The sequence below is a fragment of the Cibotium barometz genome, unplaced genomic scaffold, assembly GCF_041138505.1.
Source record: "Cibotium barometz isolate CiBa-2024 unplaced genomic scaffold, ASM4113850v1 ctg453, whole genome shotgun sequence".
NCBI lineage: Eukaryota > Viridiplantae > Streptophyta > Polypodiopsida > Cyatheales > Cibotiaceae > Cibotium > Cibotium barometz.
Genome location: NW_028229442.1, coordinates 782,005 through 806,154, shown reverse-complemented (window position 1 = coordinate 806,154; position 24,150 = coordinate 782,005). Strand labels below are relative to the sequence as shown.

Here is a 24,150-nt window from a genome sequence, read left to right as displayed (position 1 = left end):
AACACACAGACTCACACATGCTTGCACATACATACACACTCACCTTGCATATGCACAATGGCATATATGTATACAAGCAAAAATTTCATGCGGCACTAACCTGTAGAGATTGATTAACAAAGATTTTCAAGGAGAAATACACGTGCTTTCACATACTTTAAAAAGTTGTGACCGGGCGAATAGATATATTGCGGAAGCAAGTTAAAAAAAGGGAAAATCGTCGTTCTGCTTTTTTCGGCGGCGGCAAGCGGAAGAGTGGCCGGGGTGGTCCGGGCCTACGCGCAGAATACAGACAGACGGACAAACTGAGAGGAGTATACAAACTACCAAACGACTATGTATGTATCTAAGAGTTCCGTTGACGATTGTCTGGTAAGCTTTCTATTAAATAGTCTGCTGTTCTGTGTTTCCAAATAGAGACGGCCGCTCTTTGTAGTGTTCGGTGACATTGCATTCCAATATATATATACTGAGCGTAAGGAGGTACTCTAAAAGTAACAAGTGTATTGGTTCTCTTTATTCCCCATCCCCAATATACTTAAACCTTGAAGTTATGAGTAAAGCTAGCAAGTTGTTGTAACGCTAGAGCTGCGTTGCTTGGATTCTCTAGCAGGTTTTTCTATGGTCATTACAGATGCACTGGGGAGATGTTGAGCGTTGAGAGGGGGGTAAAGTCTGGCATACATGTGTCTCAGACATTAGGCAGGATAAGTGTGTTCGCAAATTACTTGCATCGAGCTGCTGCAGAGGTAATGTCCAAGAGTAGGTCTTTCTCTAATACCAAGCGTTACTCCCCAATCTAGATATCTTTTGTGAGATTTGGAGATGCGATACGCTCTAGGAGCTCATGCATTGCTTATCATAGATGACGAGAAGAGAAGTTAGAATAGATATGCCTAATTTAAGAGTTTGGGTCATCTCATGCTTGGCTGCATACATGGCTGCCTAATGTATAGTGGATCGATCATAAGACCTGTTCGTTCTCTTTTGTGTTAGCAGAATGACTTGGCTTGTGAATGGCGAGACAATCGCAAGGAAAGTAAAAAATCCAACCCATGGTGTACGTGGGCACGGTGGGAGCGGAAGAAGCATACAATGCTCTTCTTGTGGCGATGTGTTTGATCAAAGCGGTGTAAGATTACATTCCACACTGACACATTTTACATTCTCTTTGTCCAAAGTGTGTATTACAGCCTGTTATTGTTTGCCATGCAGCTATCCCCTGAATGGCCTGGGCTCCCTGCTGGTGTGAAATTTGACCCATCCGACCAGGAGCTTCTTGAACATTTAGCAGCTAAAGTAGGCCTTAGGGAAGCCAAGCCCCATCCTTTCATTGAAGTGTTCATTCCTACCTTGGACGGGGAAGATGGTATATGCTACACGCATCCTGAAAAGCTTCCAGGTATCACAAGTACTACAAGAAGAGGGTAACCAGTGGCCCTACATTTCTAAATCTTGATCTCCCAACTAAATATTTGTTTCATGTTAGTGCAGACATCCGAGTTGATGGTACTAGTATCCACTATTTTCACAGGCCTGCTAGGGCTTACACCACAGGTACACGGAAGCGTAGGAAAATTCAGCAGGTTGAAGATTCTGGAAATGGAGGTGAAGTACGCTGGCACAAGACTGGCAAGACCCGACCTGTTGTAGAGAATGGAACACAGCTCGGATTCAAAAAGATCATGGTGCTTTATACTAGTTATGGAAAAAAAGCAAAGTCAGACAAAACCAATTGGGTAATGCATCAATATCACCTGGGTGTGCATGAGGAGGAGAGGGAAGGAGAATATGTTGTATCCAAGATTTTCTACCAGACCCAACCAAGGCAATCTGGAATCGTGCGCAAAGGGGATGATGATGATCCTGAACAGGCTGTTTTACAGCCAGCAGAAGAGCCTGCTTATTTTTTTCCTCAGTCCAGCACTGATGATACATTGGCGGCCAGTATATTTTCACCAGGAGGAAAGTCTCTTATGCCCATAACTCCCTCTCCCTTAGAGGCAGAAACTGTGGAGCAGCGGAGAGGACTGTTTCAGACTTTATCCGAAGCTGTTGATCGGATGTGGTCTGAATCACTTTCTGGGAACTTTCAATATGCAGGCCAGATCCCTGAACAGGTATTACATCGGAAAATTTGATAGAGATGTTCTCCAATTTATGCCCAATTGGGTCCCAGGATCTTACTTCTTGTTTGGTATTTGTGCAGTGTATTTCTGCGTCGGGAACCATAACCAAGTACCAAATTGTCAGCACAAGTCAGGTAGAGTTCTCTTTTTGAAATTGCATCTTGTGCAGCTTCGAGTTTGGATGCCATGTGGACATGCTACACGACACAAGTGCAAAGCCCCGAGGCTGGACACCAAACATTTTCATTGTGAGCCCCAGGACAACCATAGACAGCCCCTGCATCAGCCCGGGACAGCTCTTCTTCATTCTCTTTTACCTGTTAGGTTCACAAGGTAGGTCGACCAGCCTTTTAAGGCTGTTACAAGTTACAACAGTCAACCAGCCCTTGGAAACCCTAAAATAGGTCATACAGCAGTAGTCTGTGCTCCAGAAGGCCACCAATTAGCAAATACCCGCTTGTACCTCAAAAACGATCAGCCTTCTAGCCTCCCAGACAGTTGACCAGCCTCTGTATATGACTGTTATCAGCCCGCCAAAGATTACAGCAGCTTGAATACAGCAGCTTGAATACGAGTCGACCAGCCTCTCTTCTGGCTGTTTACAGCTTGCCAACATTAATAGAAGCCTGCATGATGATTGGACAGCCACCGTCTTCCACTTGGATGAGATTTCACGCGAGAAAATCCACCAAACCTGCTTTCCAATAGGTCGACCAGCCCTCAGCCACCCCAAAAAGCAAGCGCCTACCTTAGAATGAGTTTTCTCCCATAATAGGGCTTCCTACTGAAAATAGCCTACACGTGCTTTTCTGGTCAGAAGGGGGCGCCTACCATCAGTTGGTTCAAATCTAGACCGGGGCCCACCTTATGGCTGTCACATGTATTAAAATAGTCTTGCCCAGTGTGAATACCTTATAAGTTGTCCGGCAACTTATAAGTGTGTGTTAACCTGTACCCATAATTATTAGTATATGAAACCATAAATCTGTAAATTGGGTTTTTGGGTACACTTACCACCTGCAAAACACATGTAGACCACTTGTCAGTCCCAAACAGGTGTATCCCCGGCCCCATGGACAATGCAGGCAGAAATCTCAAGCATTGTCTAGACAAACAATACAAGTCATCCAAAGATAAAAACCGATAAAATGTCCAGGGCTCATGATCCTTACGGAACCTTCCCAGAACATAAATACAAAAGATCTCCAGGATAACTAGTCCCAGGGAATTACATCATGTCAGGTTCCATGAGCCATACATGTACACCATGTTAGGCCCCACAAGCCACACATGTACTATCATGTCAAGCTTCACCAACCATACATGTATGTCATGTCAGGCTCCACATGCCACACATGAACAGTAGAAAAAATAGAAGCTGTAAGGAATTTTGTGACATCCCCCCTGGCTTCTAAGCAGTTGACCGCAACTGAAAAGCTTCCAAGTAGGCCTTCATAAGCTCCGGATAATCCGCAAAATAATCCTCGTCCATCCATTTTGCATCCATAGCCAAATAGTTTTTAAACTTCACAAGATACCTGCGCACTAGCTTGCCACCTGCATGCTTGTGCTCTTTATGAAAAACTATTTGCGCAGGTTGCAATACCTCCTCAAGTTCATCCACTTCTGGCGGATCTTCCAAAATTGGTTCCGTAGGAGGTGGTCCAACATAAGGCCTCAGCAAACTGACATGAAAGGCATTGTGTATTTTCCAGTGATCGGGCAATACCAATCTATATGCCACTTCATTTATTTTCTGCAAGATTTGGAATGGCCCGTAGTACCTGTTTGAAAGCTTAGGAAACTGGCCTTCTTTACTTGGCCGCTTCCGAAGACGTGCTTTCTCAAACTTAAGTAATACCCAATCACCTTTCGTGAAAACCACCTCTCGCCTGTGTCTGTCAGCTGCCTTTTTCTGCTTAGCTTGAGATCTTTCTATGGCTATCCGAACTTGTGCAAACGCAGTATCCAAACCACGAACATACTCATCTGGTGCAAAGATTTCATCTTTTGTTCGTAAGATAGGTGGAAGCACCACCTTGCCATAGACTATCTCAAATGGAGCCTTATTAGTTGAAGAATGCACTGTGTTATTGTATGCAAACTCAACCAATGGCAAATACTTTTCCCAATCTGACTTCTGCTCAGATACATAACACTTGAGCAAGTCAAGCACAGCTGAATTTGCAATTTTACTCTGACCATCCGTTTGAGGATGATAAGCTTTATAAAAAACTCAGCTTTGTGCCCATATTATCAAACAATGCCCGCCAAAATAAACTGGTGGTCCGAGGATCTCTATCCCCTACAATTGACTTGGGCATGCCATGATGTTAGAAAATCTGAGCTAAGAACAACTTTGCCATGTGCTCTGGTTTGATGGTTTTTTTCCTCACAGGAATAGAGTGTGCATGTTTGCTAAAAAGGTCTATAATAGTCCATATAGCATCATTTTCATGTGCCGATTTTGGCAAATCCATAATGAAATCCATAGCAATGCTTTCCCATAGTTCTTGTGGAATGGGTAAGGGCTGAAGCAAACCAGGTGTCTTGTGTCTGTTAAACTTGACTTTCTGACACACTATGCACTCTCGCACATAAGCTTCAATATCCCTGCGTAGAGTTGGCCCCAAAAGAAATATCTTTCCAAAGCCTGTGTAGCAGCTAGAATACCACGATGACCAACATATGGCGGAGCATGACACTCTTCCATAACCTTTTGGCATAATTCACGCACTACATAAATACGATTCTGCATTATCAGAAACCCATCTCTAATCGAATAAGATGGAACAGTAGTACCATGATTCAAATCAGTCCAAATAAGTTGAAAATATATGTCCAAAGCATACATATCTCGCATCCCTGATAAGTCCTGATGATAGGCGGTAGTTACGGCATGAACTTGAGGCGTGCATGACAAAGAATCTGCCACCAAATTCTTCTTGCTCGAGGTATGCAAAATTTGAAAATGGAACACGGACAAGAAGTTTGCCCACCTAAGATGCTTTTTCGAGAGTTTAGGCTGTGTAAGAAAGTGCCGTAAACTCTGGTGATCTGTTTTTACCATAAATGATAATGCTTCCATGTTTGAAGGGCATGAATAACGGCTAATAACTTTCTCATAAACTTGCAAATACAATTCTGCATGTTGTAGGCGGTGGCTTTCAAAAGCCACTGCATGTCCCTCTTGGTTCAAAACAGCCCCCAAACAATCTCCACATGCATCACACTCCACCACAGAAGGTCTATGCAAATCTGGAATAATAAGAACCGGCCGTGATATGATGGCATTCTTCAACTTCTGAAAGGCTGTCTTTTCGGGATCCGACCAATGGAATGCTACTTTCTTCTTCGTTAGATCATGTAACGACGAAGCTAAGAAAGCAAAGTGTCGAATAAATTGATGTTAATAAGAGCATAAACCAATAAAGCTTCTAACTTGATGCACATTCTGCAATTCTAGCCAATCCTCGATGGCTTGAATCTTTGCGGGATCCATGTGTACTCCATCTTTGGAGACAATATGCCCTAAATAGTGAATTTCTGACAAGAAAAATTCACTCTTCTTCCCATTGATGAAAAGCGTATGTTTCCTTAGCTCTTCAAAAGCAATGGCAAGATGCTCTTTATGTTCAGCCTAGTTCCTGTGAACTTGCGGTGAGGTCTAAAAATTTTGTCCATCATTCTATTGCAAGTGGTGGGAGCATTTGTAAGTACAAATGGCACAACCAAATACTCATATAGTCCAAATGATGTTCGAAAAGCCGTTTTATGTACAACTCGAATCTGATGGTAACCACTCTTAAGATCAATGCAATTGAAACAAGAAGCTCCCTCAAGTTTATCAAGAATATTATCGATTCGAGGAATCAAAAACCTGTTCTTGATAGTAATCTTATTAAGGGCTCTATTTTCAACACACATTCTGTATGTTCCATTCTTTTTCTGCACAAGTAAAACTGGAGAACAATAAAGCGAAGAACTTGGCCTTATCAACCTCTTCTCAAGCAAATCATTTACTTGAGTCCTTCTGTTGAGAAGCACTCACCCTATAAGGAGGTCGGTTAGGAGGAGAGCTCCCAGGGATTATGTCAATACAATGATCCTCTGGCCTCTCTGGCCTCTCTGGGGGTAACTATCCTGGTAGTGAATCAGCAAAACAATCAGCATATTCACTTAAGAAATTAATCTTATCTTGATCTACAGGAGTTACAGCATCATGCTCAACATTATCACGAACAAAGACCAAGTAAGAACAAGTTGATTTCTTTATTGCCTTTGAAATAGATGTATGGGTTACAACGGGTATGGTACTCCCAGTAGTACCCACATCAATACAAACTTCCCTACCTCCATGAGTAAACATAACTTTCTTTTCTTTGTACAAAATCTTGGCATCCAAACGATAATGCCAAGGCATCCCAAGTATCACATCATCCCGTAAGTGGTGCCACGAGAAAGTCTTTATGATCCAAATATTCCTGTATCTGTATGCGAAGCTTCCCCATGATGGGAGTGACCTTAACTTCCTTGCCCTCAAAGGCAGTATCTGCATGAAGGTCCATGCCCAATTCCTCAGGCTTTAACCCAAGAGCAGTAGCCATTTGTATGGATATGAAGTTATCTGTTGAGGCATTATCAAAAAGGAATAAAGCTGTTTAGTCCTTTAACTTGCCCCAAGCTTTGCATAAGATTCTTCTCTTTGGTTCATGTGCAGTGTTACCCTGAATATCGGGTATAACATTCACACTTGGTTTGGCATCCTGCACATTATTCTTTTTGAGATTTTAGGGGTATTGAGCTTTCATGTGATCTTTGCTCCCACATGTGAAGCACTTCCCCTCTCTCATGCAATCAAAAATATGTTGTCTGGGCAGCTTAGGATCATCCTTTTTACCCCCCCCCCCCCCCCCCCCCCCCCCCCCCCCCCCCCGCCTTCTTTTTTGAGCCCCCTTTTGCATCCTCGGACTCATTAGGCATAAACTTAGGTGGCTACCCACCCTTTTTCTGCTCATTTCCAGTTCTGAATTTTTCCTTGTATGAGCTGAATTCTTGTCTTTTTGACGCTCCCTTACCATGCAACTCCTCAGAAATAGTGGCCGAGTATATGAGCTCCTGTAAGGTGTTGTGGGGATACACTGCAAGGCTCTTTGAATGATTCGTTGCAGCCCTGACTCAAACTTTCTTTTCTTCTCATCCTCACTAATTGTCATGAAAGGTGTGACTTTGAGAAGAATCCGCCAAAACTTTGAAACATAAGAGGAAATGGATTCACCTTCATCCTGTGTTAGCCAATCCCATTCCTTTCGTACATCCTTCACAAAGTGAGGAGGAAGGAATTGATCATAAAATTGCTCTTTGAAAGCACTCCATGCATGGGCAACTGTCCTATCCAAAAGCTTTGCATCCACCAATCACTTGCAGTCTCTTTAAGATGCATACCCACATGCCTGAGCATAGATTTCTTGGTAAATTTCTCAGTGCATAAGACTATTTCAAATTGCCTTATGAAAGCAAGTGCCTTGGTAGTATCCAACTTTCCATTATAGCTCTCGAATTTGATGTCCTTGTCCCCTGACTTGAACTCTTTGGCCTTCTTGCTATGACGAGCATCCCGACGCTCTAAGACATCCTCCTCCTCGTCATGTCTACGATGGCGACGGTTCCCAGATCTAGGGCTGATTTCCCGTGTAACACCTTCCACTTTGGATGGAACTTTAGGAGCAAGAACATACCTAGAAGGTGGAGACACCACTGACAATGCATGAAGATCGTCTACATCTCTCAAATGGGCTGAAAACCCCTCAACATCCCCTCGAGCTGCATGTCGATGTACATCATCTCCTCGGGCTGCATGCCCCCTCATATCTGTTGCATGGGCTGCCCCCTCAAAACACTTGCTCGGGCTACATGCCCACTGACATCACTTGCTCGGACTGCATACCCTCTTACATCACTGGCTCGGGTTGCATGCTGCATGCCCTCTTACAACATCATCGGAGTTCCCTTCACGGGATAGCCTGCGAGGCTGCCGTGTGAAGACCCACTTGCCCTCATCATCGAAAACAACATCACCACGGCTTTTGAAATAAGCAACAGCCAACTCTCGAGGTTTGTCGATTTCCATTTGTTGGGCAATTGCATCAAAAGTGACCACATCAGCCTTGACATGAGACTTTGATTCAACGACCCTCTGTACATCAGGATCTCTTTGCAAAGCACGGAGCTCTTCAAGCTCATTCATCAAGGCATCAATATCGTGGTGATCCTCAACCCTGGCAGACAATGGTGGATCGTTATCCCCCCCCGCCCGTCAAAGCCCCAAGATCCTTGTCTCTATCTTCTTCCCACGTGCGGCGAGTACGGATGATAGAGTCCTCCACAGAATGATCTGATTGGCTGGCCATAATGTATCTTCCATCTTTTTAGAAAGAAAATAATTTCCGTGTCCCGGAATCGCTCTTCTCTACGAGTTCCCCAAGTATAATACCGAATAGACTACAAGGGTGCAATAGTGCCCTTACACTGACAGGAGGGCCACGAAGTCTTTCTACACGCTCACTGCCGCTTAAACCAAAAGTAACCCTTCGAGGCGCGAGAATAAGACGAGGGCTACCTCAGAATCCCAACCTTCTCTCATGGATAATGACTCCTTACAGCCATATCCAACATCATATTAGGTACAACTCTATAGAAATCCAAGCTCTGATACCAATGTAAACAGAAGGGCAACTTCACACGGAAAATCTTAACAATCATGAAATCTGAATAAATACATAAGCATGCCAGATATAGAGATGATAACAACACTGCACAATACACCACACTAGGGGCCAGAAGATGGGCTGCCCCCCCCTCCCCCCCCCTCCTTATGGTTAGATTACCAAAAAGGAGCCTGCTTCCAATACATTTTTGTGGGTGCCCAGGGTTCACCACTGGCTGCACCTGTTTCTTCCAACACAATACGAGAACAAGAAAACATAACATAAACTGAATTTGCTGACAATTCTCAGCACAAGTGAGCATTCCTAGCATCAAGCACATGTAGGACAACTATGGACAGTCCATAGCACTCCCACATCAGCCCGGGACAACTCAACATCATCGTCTTCTTCCTGTCTAGCTCATAGAGCAAGTTGACCATCCCTCAAAGACTGTTTACAGCACTCAACCAGCCCTCAGTAGCCATAGAAGAAATTGACTAGCAGTCGCACACAAGCCGGAAGGTCTTCAAACAATAGAGGATCTGTTCCCAGCCCTTCAACCAACTCTTCCTCCTGTTTATATGCCCTGGCCAGCAGCTTTTCAGACCTGTAAATAGCCGGCCAGCATTAGGAGAACCTGTAAACACAGTCGGCCAGCCTTCTATTGACACTTGGTAGGCTTTTGTTGCGATAGATGGCTGCAGCAGGCTGTAAAACAGAGAGAAAACTAGTTGACCAGCTCCATGCACACCAGAAAAGCATGCGCCTAGCCCTAACTAGGTGCCACCAATTGGCTGACCATTTGGTCCATCTCTAGTTTTTGCGTCTCCTTCACTTGAGGCCAGGCCGGTGTCTCATGTGAAGAGGCCAGTATTTTGCTGACATGGACGGGAGCCAGACTGGTGCCACCCGTGTATGACCTGGACTGTGTTCGACCCATGGGATTGTCACGCCATGGAAGAGCCAGTATTTGTGCCGTGTCTTACCTATGGGACTGTCACTTCATAGGAAGACCAGGTTTTTATGTTTTACGTCGTGCCATTTTTGTGCCGACAGATATTTTGTACTTGTTCCATGAATGGGAGATATGTCCATGATACTATTTGCACATGCACTCATGTTCTGCATGTTTGAAACTGTTTTCGCATGACTTGTATTTTTGTGTTTGCCTGTTTGACGTGTTACTTACTGAGCGGGGACGCCTGCCAGTGAGTCGTGAAGTCTGCTCTGTCTTCTGACGAGTTTTGGTGCATGTGAACAGGTGGTAAGTATATTGCACATGTTAGTTTAATATTTCATATTTTAACCCTTTGTTTTATAAGGTCATTTGTTCACACTCACTTAAAAGTGGGCACCCCCTTTGGGCACCCACTTAGGGGCCAAGGTGGGGAGCCCCACTTAAGTGTGTGTGTGGGGGTGGGTGCATGGACACCTACCCACACCCCCATAGAACTGGCCACCCACATGCAATCGTGGGGGAGCCAGCCAACACTATGGTTCTAACTCCCTCTCCAACCTTAATAAAAGAAAGCCACCACCTCCATCGAAAAGCAATCAGGCGTCCATCTTTGGCGTTTATTTTCTGACAAACGGCTGCCATCTCCGATTGAACTGCTGCGCATGCTCTCTCTCTCCTAGGCGACTGCATCTCCACAGGCTGCTCTACCTTCCGTACAAACGACTGTACTTGCAGCAGGCGGCTGCACCTGTTTCCGTGCAAGCTGCGTGATCCTTTGCAGGCGGCCAAAACAGGCTGCGATTAGGCGTCTCTTCCTCTGCACAGTTGCCGCCACCACCTGAAGGTTACAGCCGGCTGCTCCTCCACGCCATCTTCTCTTCAGGCTACAACCAGGCGGCTGTGTACTGCAACCAAGCGACTACAGCTACACCACAGACGGCTGCTTCTTCAGCCCTGCGGTTGTACTGGTAGAGGCGGCTGTGTGCATGATCACCAGCCTACAGCGTCTCTCTCTTGGGCAGCTGCACTACTAGTTGCTGCACTGCACAGCAGCCGGCTGTGTCTCCATCACCAGCAGGCTGTGTGAACATCTCCAACAAATTATATTCTGCAGCTAGGCCTTTTGTCCACCACCAGCAGGCTGTGCTCCAGCAGGCGGCTGTCCACAGTATGTACTTCTTCTCTGGCAGCTGTACCTTCCATGTGTAGCTATGTTCCTCGTTTTGGTAGTTGTGCTTCTGCAGCCAGGAGGCCATACTTTTCTTCAGGCAGCCACTCCTCTTGACGTGCTACTGCATCATGGTGTTTCTCTCAAGTACCTGCGTATTGACACCATGAATTTTGGTCTTCCAACTACAATCCACAAGTAAGTGAATTTCAGATTTAAGTAAAGTATTTTGTGATAAATCTGATAAAGAACTGTCTCCACGGCAACACCCGTTCGGTGCCGGGTAGTCCAAGCTATTGGAGAACCTCGATCCAAAGGTGCTGAGATCGGGAGAGCGAGGCGTTAGTACGGGAGCGCTTGTTTGTGCGTGGTCCTGGAACACCAGTTGGGTGCTCTCCGCGGAGTCCAGTGAAGGCACAGGACCGTAGAGACAGGACCACTCAAGTGGTCTTTCTGCTTCGAGCATCTACTTCGAGCCTATTTGTTTGGTACTGTATTCATATGTACATGGACATCATCTGGTTCTTGGAACCCATGGAGCATTGTATTTGTTAAATACTCCCAATAAATATATCATATATTGAGGGGGGGGGTCGGCCCGTTCCGGCCCCAGTGCTGGTGTCCATTTATCCATTTCAATTCCAAGTTGTAATTAAGTTGTCCATTTCAAATTGTGGTATTAAGTTGTGCTATTACGCGTGTGGGTGTCCAACGCAGTCTTTCCCACTTGACGGGATTGGTTTCATTGGTATCAGAGCACGGTTGTATCCCTCTTCCTAGTGGGGAAACGAACCTGTGTACTGGACACCCCGCTTTTAGCACACTTAAACACAATGGACAGCCAAGGCAACCCTTTGGAAGTGCCTAATTCGAGGGGTCCATCTGGTGCCTCTCGTGGTTCTGATGCTCTGCGAGGAAGGCACAAGCAACTTGAAAGGGTTAATGATAGTGAATCAAAGGGACAACTGTCTCTAGGAAAGACAGTCATGCTTGAACAAGCTGATTGCAAGGAAATACAAGTCATAATGCAAAAGAGCGAATGGTTTGCAATGCTTGGGGGCAAATCAAGGATCAGCCCGCCTTATTCATGTTTGATGACTGTGCAACCGATAACTTCATCTCTATGCAAACAGCAGCTGCATTGGGTATTGAGGTTGAGAACATGGGACCTCAGATTGAAGCCGAAGCTGCATTTATTGGTAAAGAGGTGCAGGTTACCCCATTGATAGGGAAGTTGCGCATACATATCCAGGGCTACCTTGATAATGAACATTTCCTAGTTGCTCCACTCAATGGATGTGATGTATTGTTGGGCAAGCCGTGGCACCATAGGCTTGAGCCCCGCAAAGAATACAAGACCAATATGATCTCTTTTATGCATAAAGGCTGCATGCATTTTATTGATGCTAGCAAAGAAGGGGATTCCATCCCACTTGTATCACACATCCAAATTAATAAAGCAATCAAAAAGAGTCTTTCTGCGTACTTGGTTTTTGTTGGTGATAGCCTTGTGCCAAATCATCAAAATGTAGATGCTATGTCTAATGATAGGCTGAATTTTCTTCATGCATTCAACGACTGTTTTGCTGATTCATTGCCAGGTGAATTACCTCCCCAAAGGCCGAAGATCATCGCATAGATCTTGTGCCAGGTAGTTCTCCACCCAACAAATCCGCATACCGAGTGAGTGCTGCACAACAAGAAGAGATCATGAAGCAGGTAAAGGAGCTTTTAGAGAAAGGTTTGGTTCAGCCTAGTTCCTCACCTTACTGCTCTCCTGTGCTTCTTGTTCAAAAGAAGGACGGATCATTCCGTATATGTGTGGACTATAGAGCTTTAAACAAGCTTACCATAAAGAACAGATTCCCAATTCCACGTATTGATGATATTTTGGATAAACTTGATGGTTCGGCTTGCTTCAGCCGACTTGATTTGAAGAGTGGTTATCACCAAATACGTGAGGTACCACAGGATGTCCATAAGACTGCATTCAGGACAGCCTTTGGATTATATGAATTTTTGGTAATGTCTTTTGGTCTCACCAATGCTCCTGCTACGTTTAATCGTATGATGGATAGGATATTCTGACCCCATCGTAAATTTACAGGAGTATTCTTTGATGATATCTTGGTTTTCTCCAAGAATGAGCAGGAACACAGAACTCATTTGGTCACAGTGTTCGAAGAGTTGCGGAAGCATAAACTTTTCATTAATGCCAAGAAAAGTGAGTTCTTTCTTTCAGAGATTCATTATCTCGGTCATATTGTATCCAAAGATGGAGTTACAATGGATCCTGCAAAGATAGAGACCATCCGGAATTGGCCCGAATTGCAAAACGTATATCAAGTACGTAGTTTTCTGGGATTATGTTCGTATTATAGGCGTTTCATAGCCACTCCTCTACATGATCTCACAAAGAAGAAAACTGCTTTCAAATGGACTTCAAAGGAACAGGATGCTTTCTTGCAGCTCAAGCATGCTATCATATGTGGTCCAGTTTTGATTGTTCCTGACTTGCATAAGTCATTCGTAGTTGAATGTGATGCTTGTGGTGATTGTATAGGAGCTGTCCTAAATCAAGAAGGGCATGCAGTTGCATACGAGAGCCGTCGTTTGCATGATGCTGAGCTTCATATGGATATCTATGAGAAAGAGCTCTTGGCTGTAATTCACGCCTTAAAGATATGGAAACATTATCTTCTTGGGGCTGAATTTGTAGTCAAGACAGATCATCAAAGCTTGAGATACTTTCTATCTCAAACAAAGCTTTCGGAGAAGCAAATGAGAATGGCAAACTTTCTTTCCATGTTTCATTTTCAGATTGTGCATACTCCAGGATTTGGGGATACTTACCACTTGCAAAACACATGTAGACCATCTGTCAGTCCCAAACAGGTGTGCACATACATGTCCACAGGGTGCCTAGGCATCCCCGGCCCCATGGACAACGCAGGCAGAAATCTCAGGCATTGTCTAGGCAAACAAGACAAGTCATCCAAAGATAAAATCAAAGTAATGCACACACGAGTGTAGCTAGACTGGAAGAAACACCCATATGCTCAGTTGTATCCGATAAAATGTCAAGGGCTCATGATCCTTCCGGAACCTTCCCAGAACATAAATACAAAAGATCTCCAAGATAGCTAATCCCAAAGAATTACATCATGTTAGACTCCATGAGCCATACATGTACACCATGTCAGGTTCCACAAGCCACACATGTACTATCATGTCAGGCTACACCAGCCATACATGTACTGTCATGTCAGGCTCCATATGCCACACAGACACACCATGTCAAGCTACACTAACCATACATGTATGTCATTTTAGGCTCCACATGCCACACATGAACAGAAGAAAAATAGAAGCTGTAATGAATTTTGTGACAGTGAGTGCTTCATTGTTTCCACAACAGGCTCGTTGATCAGAATTGGGATTGTGTGGGAGAACATGGGAACGGTTGGGATTGGGAGAAGGAATTGCCATAACTATGGAGAACCAACTTTTTTGTCACCATGGTTTGTGCTTTGGAATGGCACTAGTTTGTGTACATAGCACATGTTTCTTCGTGAGTCACTAGTTTCTTGTGCATGGCACTTGTTTGAGTGTCTTATCACCTAGTTGGCGATTTTCATTGGCATATGATTATCTCATTGATATTGATTATTGTTGAAATTTGAGCTAAATGATGAGCTATGGTGGATCAAACACTAGAATCAGCATAATTAACAAAGTGATTAGCAAGTGATTAAGACGTAATTAGTGAATAATTAGCACATAGATTAATGTAGGCATGGATACTCAAAAACTAGCAAATTCTCATTAGGGCTATGCCTCAATTTATAGTGTTTACATCAAGCATCAAATCCCCTTGATTTCTCCATGATTCACTCCCTGAATATCTCCACCTCTTGCCTGATTCTCTCCACCTCTTCTCTTTTCCCTGATTATCTCCCAGAATAACTCCACACTCCTAAATTCCCTCATGCTACCCATTATTCTCTCCCAGTAGATTCTCCTAACCTTTTCACAGGTTCTTTCACAATTACATCTCCTCTTTTACAGCCTCTATCCAAGAGCTTGTTCCCACACACACCCTTTTCACTTGTATATTTCAACACCTCCCCTCAAGTGAATAATCCTAACACACCTGGACCCTGTATCAAGTTTCCCTCTTACTTGATAGCCCGCGACCAGTGCCTCAAGTCCCTAAACTCCATAGTCCTTGACACACTCTCTCTCTATGTGTCCAAGGCTACTATAAGTGCCCGCGACCTTGACTAAAGTGCTCACACATACATCTACCACTTGGCCTACATCATCGGTGGCTCAGAGGTGGTTTTACTTTATTGGGGCAGGTTACATTGGGTTGTGGGTTCTCTCTCTCTCTCTCTCTCAGAAAAGATGATCCGACTCCACTTCTCTTGGAGCCTCCATGAAGTTTGCCGATGTTGTTCCTTCTTCACTGGGTTTGCTGTAGCAGTCTCTCGCCATGTGTCCTGGCTTTCCACATTTGTGGCAAGTGAAGGTCCTCCCTCCTACTCTGCCTCTTCCTCGTCCTCGTCCTCGAGAGAATCCTCCTCGGGTGAAGAATGCTTTTTCCTCTCCTGCTGTTGAGTCGAGCTCTTTCTTCTCTTTGCCTCTGCTCTCTTGCTCCAGTAGAGCTGCTTCTATCTCGTGTATCTTCAGTTCAGGCACATTCTTTAGTGTTGCTACAATGTTTTCATAATCTCCTTTGTCCACACTCTTCAAAAGTACAGCTAATGCTTCATCATCTTCTACCTTTTTGCCAATAGCTGCCAGCTGTTGCTTAATGCTTTTATATTTGTTCAAGTGTGTGATTAAGGGTTCACTTTCCTTCATGTCCAATTTGTAAAATTGCATTAATAGATTTATCTTGGAATTTTTCGCTTGTGTACCAAATAATTTATTGAGTTCATCCCATGCATCTTTTGCCCACTGTATCCCTGTGATATGATGAATGATCTCATCATTTAAACTGAGTGCAATAAGCCCCAATGCTTTTTCATTCCTACTCTTCCACTCATTTTCCCCTCTCTCTGGGCATTCATCTCTCCCTTCAACTAATCCCCACAGATTTTTCCTCATCAGCAAATACATGGTTTTTGTTTGCCATGTATAAAACTGTTCTCCATTAAATTTGGCTATTTCCTGTACTGAATTCATGGTGATGTGAAGGGGGTCTTACCTCTTGATCCAAATTCAAGATTCAAGGGCAGTGTCTACCCTTTTACAACTCAATCTGGTGTTTAATAGATCATTACAACAATTTTATCAGCATAAAATCACCAGAAATTACATTAAATTGAGAGTAACCAATTTGTACGGGATGGTTGGAGTATCAAACCAACTCCGATTTGCAATCTGAAGCTTTAGGGATCTGTATCAGATACCTAATGGTTAATTTGAACCCTCAATTGCACCAAAGTACAGTGATTAGCACTGATTAATCACTGATTAGCAAATTAATGCTCTGGTTTGTGTGCAGAAAACAGAGTATGCGGGGAGCCCAGATCTGATGCCTTCCACTTCAAATGAGCTCAAATGCTTTCAAAGGCATCAATAGCAATGAGTCTAGTAGAGGATTAAGCCAAGAAACACAAGATTTGACCAAATAATGAAAGCTTAATCTCTGTTTTACCAAAGTCACCTGCAGATTTGATGAAGAGCTTTGATCTCTCTGTAGACTTGATGAAATTGATTTCTGTCTTCACCAGCTTGTAGAGCATGCTTGAAAACCCTTTGTGCTAAGAGGAATTGAAGACATTTGAACTGAGCAAGTAGGGATCTTAATTCTTCTGCAGAAAAACGGCGCCCAGCAATTAGCGAAATTCAGCGCATCCTGACGGCGGTTTGCTGCGTGGAGTAGATGGGCTTGAAGCTAATGAGGTTAGCTATCTTGTGTATAAAGCTTGTGCCCTAATTTTATGTGTGCAAGGTGCTAGAGACCCTCCACTGGCTGGGGGTGAAGGGGAAGAGTGAAAGCTTACTAAAAACTGATTTTTTTGCTAATTATCTTACTAATCTTGATTAATTCACTAATGGGCTCATAAATCTGGTTGATTCTAGGCATGGCTCTGATACCATGTTGAAATTTGAGCTAAATGATGAGCTATGGTGGATCAAACACTAGAATCAGCATAATTAACAAAGTGATTAGCAAGTGATTAAGACGTAATTAGTGAATAATTAGCACATAGATTAATGTAGGCATGGATACTCAAAAACCAGCAAATTCTCATTAGGGCTATGCCTCAATTTATAGTGTTTACATCAAGCATCAAATCCCCTTGATTTCTCCATGATTCACTCCCTGAATATCTCCACCTCTTGCCTGATTCTCTCCACCTCTTCTCTTTTCCCTGATTATCTCCCAGAATAACTCCACACTCCTAAATTCCCTCATGCTACCCATTATTCTCTCCCAGTAGATTCTCCTAACCTTTTCACAGGTTCTTTCACAATTACATCTCCTCTTTTACAGCCTCTATCCAAGAGCTTGTTCCCACACACACCCTTTTCACTTGTATATTTCAACAATTATTGAGACACAGTCGGCTCTTGTGCCTGTGTCTAGCATATCTTCCACGGAATGTAAGTATGGAAGCTTTGCATTTATGGATTTCTGTATATTGGAGATACGGTCGGCTCTTGTGCCCGTATCTAATATATCTTTATGGTCTTTGGATTGATGGAGACTTGTATAGTCTTGCCCATTTATTTTGGGACATGGTCATATCTTGATATATGGTTTGAAGCTTTAAAGTTGAGGACAACTTTTAAGAAGCCGGGGGGAATGTCACCATTTTGGGAATCTCCAAAATTCATGTGTATAAATGGGCTTTGGATGTCCAAAAGATCAAGAACGTACAAGCTTTGGGAATGGGAGATTATCCAATATAGAGAACCAATTGTTCGTAGCATGGTCCCGGCACTCCAGACGATTTCTTGGACACAGAAATGGGCTTTGGAGCTCAAGTGTCAAGTGGAAAGTATGTATGGCGAACTCTTGAGGATTTGGGAGAGATCGAGCAAAGGAATAGGTTTCTACATGGTTCTTACACGTATTTCTCATGTGGTGGAACACAAAGAGATCATCTCCTAAATTTTAGAAGTTGCTATTTTTGGCAATCTTTGATGGAATTTTCGTTCACACCATTACCTCCGGAATTCGGCAGAGATTGAGGATTGCCAAAGTGCCATCGTGAAATTAGCTATCATGTGGGATATTTTTAAAGCTGAAGATTGTGGAATTTTTACCCTTTGGATTTGGGACATGTGGCAGATAAGAGGATAAAAGTGAGACAAGTGTCCTCACATGTGTCAATTCAGCTCTACGCTGGCATTGTAGCATTTTCTTGCTTATTTGAACATGAGAGAGCCATCTCTTGGGCGATTTCGAGCTTCAAGCAAGTTTTTGGAGGCTGAAAACTCAGAATTTTCACCATTTCTCTTCATTTCTAAGCCCACATGTAACACGCGGAAGCTCTGGGAGTCTTCTTTCAGCCCTAAACACTCTTGGAAACCTTTTGATGCAAAAACGCACCATCTGATGCAAAAACGCAGGTAGAGAGAGAGTAGAGAGAGAGAGTGAGAAGTGCTGGAAATTCAATATATACTATGGTACAAAAAGGGTACATATCTGCAGCCCTTGGCTGCCTTCTTGAAAAGGTGGTAAAACACCCAAAATTCTGCCTAGACTAGGACCCTACTGATCCAAACCCCTAGTGGGCTGAATGCTTACAATGAGGAGCACCCTTTGCCTTTTATACCCCTAGTGGGCTGAATGCTTACAATGAGGAGCACCCTTTGCCTTTTATACCTCTCTTGGACTTCTTGGACTGCTGGTAAACTGGCCGACTGCTGGTCGGCCAGTCATAAATGATTTACATGCCATTTAAATTCAGCCGACTGGTGTTCTTGCCTTGCCATCATGCGCCTACAGCCGCCTTGCTTTCTGGTACAGCCGATAGCTCCTGTACTCAGCCGACTGCACGCTGGTGCTTCTCCAAGTCCAACCTGGCCACTTCTGTATCTTGTGCTCCACACTCTGACTCTATCTGGTTCATACTATTTATCTGTTTGCCCCCTCTGGATCTAGCCCTGAGATTGTCCATGGCATCTATGATGCACATGACATCCCCCTCTGCTAAACTTGATGACGGGAATCCAACCTGCTCTTGGATGACTGTCATCATCCCAATCCTGTCCCGAAGTCCCTCTGTCATCCTCCATCCCTGGCAAACCCTTTTCTCTGAAAATCCGGTCTGTTCTCCAAACCACTCTGTCTCTGATGAAGATCTATGCATCTGGTCTTCCTCTAGTCCACATTCCATTCCTGCCCTGACTCTGAACACCGTCTTGGTGTTCATTCCTGGAACTGAGTCTGGCACTCTCACATCACCCTTGGAGGATCAACCTCCCTTGGGAACGTTACGTGAGAACCTATCTAGCTCACAAAACTGCCATCCCCATTTGGCACTGTGGAACACCACCAACAAACCTCCTGGGAGTTCTTCCCGATTCTGTGCTCCTTGCCTTGGGCTTTGAATCCGTGTACTTTCCTGTACCTTGGACCTGTACACCATCATCTGGGACTGAATCAGTGTTTAGCTTTGCTGAGCCTGATGCTCTGATACCAATGTAACACACGGAAGCTCTGGGAGTCTTCTTTCAGCCCTAAACACTCTTGGAAACCTTCTGATGCAAAAACGCACCATCTGATGCAAAAACGCAGGTAGAGAGAGAGTAGAGAGAGAGAGTGAGAAGTGCTGGAAATTCAGTATATACTATGGTACAAAAAGGGTACATATCTGCAGCCCTTGGCTGCCTTCTTGAAAAGGTGGTAAAACACCCAAAATTCTGCCCTAGACTAGGACCCTACTGATCCAAACCCCTAGTGGGCTGAATGCTTACAATGAGGAGCACCCTTTGCCTTTTATACCTCTCTTGGACTTCTTGGACTGCTGGTAAACTGGCCGACTGCTGGTCGGCCAGTCATAAATGATTTACATGCCATTTAAATTCAGCCGACTGGTGTTCTTGCCTTGCCATCATGCGCCTACAGCCGCCTTGCTTTCTGGTACAGCCGACAGCTCCTGTACTCAGCCGACTGCACCCTGGTGCTTCTCCAAGTCCAACCTGGCCACTTCTGTATCTTGTGCTCCACACTCTGACTCTATCTGGTTCATACTATTTATCTGTTTGCCCCCTCTGGATCTAGCCCTGAGATTGTCCATGGCATCTATGATGCACATGACACCACCATAGCCATATCCAGCTTGGGGAAGATGATTTTCACTACTCTATACCATTGTGCACACCCCGGACGGCTGTTTTTCAGCAAAATTGTCACCACTTGGCCGACCATTTGGTCCATCTCCAGTTTTTGTGTCTCGTTCACTTGAGGCCAGGCCAGTGTCTCATGTGAAGAGGCCAGTATTTTGCTGACATGGACGGGAGCCAGACTGGTGCCACCCGTGTATGACCTGGACTGTGTTCGACCCATGGGATTGTCACGCCATGGAAGAGCCAGTATTCGTGCCGTGTCTTACCTATGGGACTGTCACTCCATAGGAAGACCAGGTTTTTATGTTTTATGTTGTGCCATTTTGTGCCGACAAATATTTTGTACTTGTTCCATGAACGGGAGATATGTCCATGATACTATTTGCACATGCACTCATGTTCTGCATGTTTGAAATTGTTTTTTTGTGTTTGCCTGCTTGATGTGTTACTTACTGAGCGGGGACGCTTGCCAATGAGTCGTGAAGTCTGCTCTGTCTTCTGACAAGTTTTGGTGCATGTGAATAGGTGGTAAGTATATTGAACATGTTAGTTTAATACTCTTATTTCTAACCTTTTGATTTATAAGGTTATATGTTCACACTCACTTAAAAGTGGGCACCCCCTTTGGGCACCCACTTAGGGGCCAAGGTGGGGAGCCCCACTTAAAGTGTGTGTGTGTGGGTGGGTCACCTACCCAACCCACCTTGGAACTGGCCACCCACATGCAAACGTGGGGAGCCAGCCAAATCAAAGGGTTTTACTCCACTTTAAATTTTATAAAAAAAAAAGCCTTCTCCTCTAGCGTAGTCATCACCCGGCGATTCGCTTAGACCATCTTTGTGGAGATCAACTGTCGGCGACCATCTCTCTTGCGCATGTTTCCCCACAGGCGGCTGCCTCAATTCATGCGGCGTTTCTTCTCCTTCCCAGGCTGTTGTGTACCAATATAATCAGGCAGCGAATTGTACAAGACTGCTGCGCTGCTGCTCATCCAGTCACTTGTATGCTGCGCAGGCTGTCTATTCCACAGGCAGCTGTGTACTTCTTCAGCCAGGCGCTGCACTGCCTGTCTTGCAGGCTGCTGCGCATATTTCTCCTCCAGCAGACGACTGCACATCAGCTGCGTTTTTGCTTCACTCAGGCTGCGCCCACTTTACCTTTACAGTTTATGGCTGCACACAACCAGGCGGGTGAGGTCTATATAAGTGGCTGAACTTTCTGCACTACAAGCAACACAGGCTGTAGGCGACTTCTACAATCAGACTACGCCTCTGCTCTTCCACCGTCGGCTGCTCCTCTACGCCATCTCCAGCAGAGCAGGCGACTGTAAGTGGCTGCTCCTTCTGTCCAGCAGGCTGCAAGTGACTACACCGCCTCCATCTTCTCTTTGTAGCCAAGGTGTTCATCTACAGCCAAGCGACTGTGTCTGTACTCTTACAGTCAGGCGGCTACATCCCTGGTATCCTCCACTAGTAGCTACACACAAACAGATACCTTGGGTATGGGTCTTTCATCTATCCACAAGTAAGTGAATTTTCAGATTTAAATAAAGTACTTTGTGTTAAATCTGATAAGGGATTCATTCCCCTCGGTAACACCCGTTCGAAGCCGGGTAGTCCAAGCTCTATTGGAGAACCTCGGTCCAAAGGTGCTGAGATCAGGAGAGCTAGGCGTTAGTACGAAAGCGCCTGTTTGTGCGTGGTCTCGGAACACCAGTGAGGCGCTCTCCGTGGAGTCCAGTGAAAGCACAGGACCGTAGAGACTGGACCACGCTAGTGGTCGTTCTACTTCGAGCATCTACTTCGAACGTCGACTTCGAGCCTATTTGTTTGGTACTGTATTCATATATACATGGACATCATCTGGTTCTTGGAACCCATGGAGCATTGTATTTGTTAAATACTCCCAATAAATATATCATATATTGAGGGGGGGGTCGGCCTGTTCCGGCCCCAGTGCTGGTGTCCATCTTTCCATTTCATTTCATTTCATTTCAATTTCAAGTTGTATTAAGTTGTCCATTTCAAATTGTGGTTTTAAAGTTGTGCTATTACGCGTGTGGGTGTCCAACGGAGTCATTCCCACTTGACGGGATCGGTTACATTGGTATCAGAGCACGGTTGTTTCCCTCTTCCTAGTGGGGAAACGAACTTGAGTACTGGACATCCCGCTTTTAGCACACTTAAACACAATGGACAGCCAAGGCAATCCTTTGGAAGTGCCAAATTCGAGGGGTCCATCTAGTGCCTCTCGTGGGTCTGATGCACTGCGAGGAAGACACAAGCCCCTTGAAAGGGTTAATGATAGTGAATCAAAGGGTCAACTGTCTCCAGGAAAGACAGCTATGCTTGAACAAGAGCCTGATGCAATGAGGGCTAAAATGGAACATATGAGAAAACTTCTGCAGGCTCAAGAGCAAGAGTTAAAGTTTTTGCATGAAGATCCCCATGTGCAAAGTGCTATTGAAGCCAGGAAGGTTGATGCAATGGTAGATGTAACTTTTGAGTCTATGGCACGGGAAGTGGGCAAGAAGCCAAGGGAGTTGGCACTTGCCTACCTCCTCCGCAAAGGTGATATCAAAGAGGGGGACGACGGAGAGCTGAAATTCAAAAATTCACCTCGTTTGAAGCATGGAGATCCCGCATCTCAAAGGCTGAAATCTTTTATGCAAAAGGAAGAGGTGACAGTCACCTCTCGACATGCATCTTCTCCACAAGGCACAAAGCCTGACAGATATATGTATGCCAGTGCTCATGGAGGGCATGAAAGTCATATGCATTCAAGACATGTATCCCATGGTAGGGGTGACAGGTCTGCTGCTAGAAAAATTTTGCCTTCTGAGTTGTCTCATGGAGAGACACTGGCTTATGTAGGTAAGTCACATGCATCTGAGTTTCAAGTTCGTGGAGCACATGCCACCGTGCCTCATGAAACTTCTATGACGGCCCATGGAGCCCATGTAGATAGGGCTGCCCCGTTGGATAAGGGGAAAAGAAAAAGAGAAGACCATGAGCCTCATGCCAGAAAGCTCAAGGAATTCAAAGCAGGTGACAAATCTGTTAAGTTTGATGTCTTTCATAGTGAACATGATGCTTCTAAAGTGTTAGCATTTGTGGCACAGTTCGACATTGCTTTTAGCGATGAGGACTTTACTGAAAAGTCAAAAGTACGCCATGCTAGCATGTTTTTGAAAGGGACTGCTGCTCATTGGTGGATCACTGAAAAGATCACCAAGGATCCCATTTCCACTTGGAAGGAATTTAAGGACCGATTCTATGCTCAGTTTTTGCCACCAAATGCGGAGCAAACTCTCACCCAAAAGTGGGACAGGCTGGAGCAAAGAGATAATGAAAGCGTGCAACAGTATGTTAACAAGTTCTGGAAAGTATTGTTGGAAGTAACTCCTTTTATGCAAATCACTGAGGATGAAAGAAAGAGGAAGTTTCGTTCTGGACTGCAACCAGCATATCGTTCGGGCATTGAATTGCACCCGAAACATACTTTGCAACAGCTCATAGCTTCTGCTCTTGCTACGGAGCAATTGGTGCTCAAGATTAAACAGGATCAAGGAGGTTCAAAGGGGAAAGACAAGGCTGTCCCAAATCTGCAAAAGGGTGGACAGCCACCTAAAAAGAACTTCCGGGAGACCTACAAGGGTGGTAAAGCTGAAAATAACACATCTAAAGATCAGGGCCCAAGGAAGAACAATTTCAGCTTAACCCCGGAGCAAAGAGAGCAATATGCCAAGGATGGAAAATGCTTTTCTTGTGGTAGCAAAGACCACATGTTTCGACAATGCCCAGATCGCAAACCTAAGCACGAGGACAAGCAGACCAAGGCTAATGTACATGCAGTTCCTGATGTGCAAGGAAATAC

General features: G+C 44.6%; 1 protein-coding gene across 5 annotated transcripts in view; it reads left to right on the top strand.

Moving 5' to 3' along the window:
* Nucleotides 1-232: 232 nt before the first annotated feature.
* The window catches only part of LOC147602584 (uncharacterized), a 41,727-nt gene continuing 17,809 nt past the window's right edge, over nucleotides 233-24,150 (top strand). The window contains exons 1-5 of one of the 5 annotated variants that reach the window (XM_086797855.1): nucleotides 233-372; nucleotides 1,000-1,132; nucleotides 1,273-1,402; nucleotides 1,495-2,120; nucleotides 2,210-2,263. In XM_086797855.1, coding sequence (XP_086653981.1) covers nucleotides 1,001-1,132; nucleotides 1,273-1,402; nucleotides 1,495-2,120; nucleotides 2,210-2,263 — 942 coding nt within the window. In that variant the 5' untranslated portion in view covers nucleotides 233-372; nucleotide 1,000. Of the gene's footprint in view, nucleotides 373-421; nucleotides 484-509; nucleotides 750-999; nucleotides 1,133-1,215; nucleotides 1,403-1,494; nucleotides 2,121-2,209; nucleotides 2,264-24,150 lie in introns of those variants that run through there. The other 4 variants (XM_086797851.1, XM_086797853.1, XM_086797854.1 and 1 more) reach the window with 4 other exon arrangements.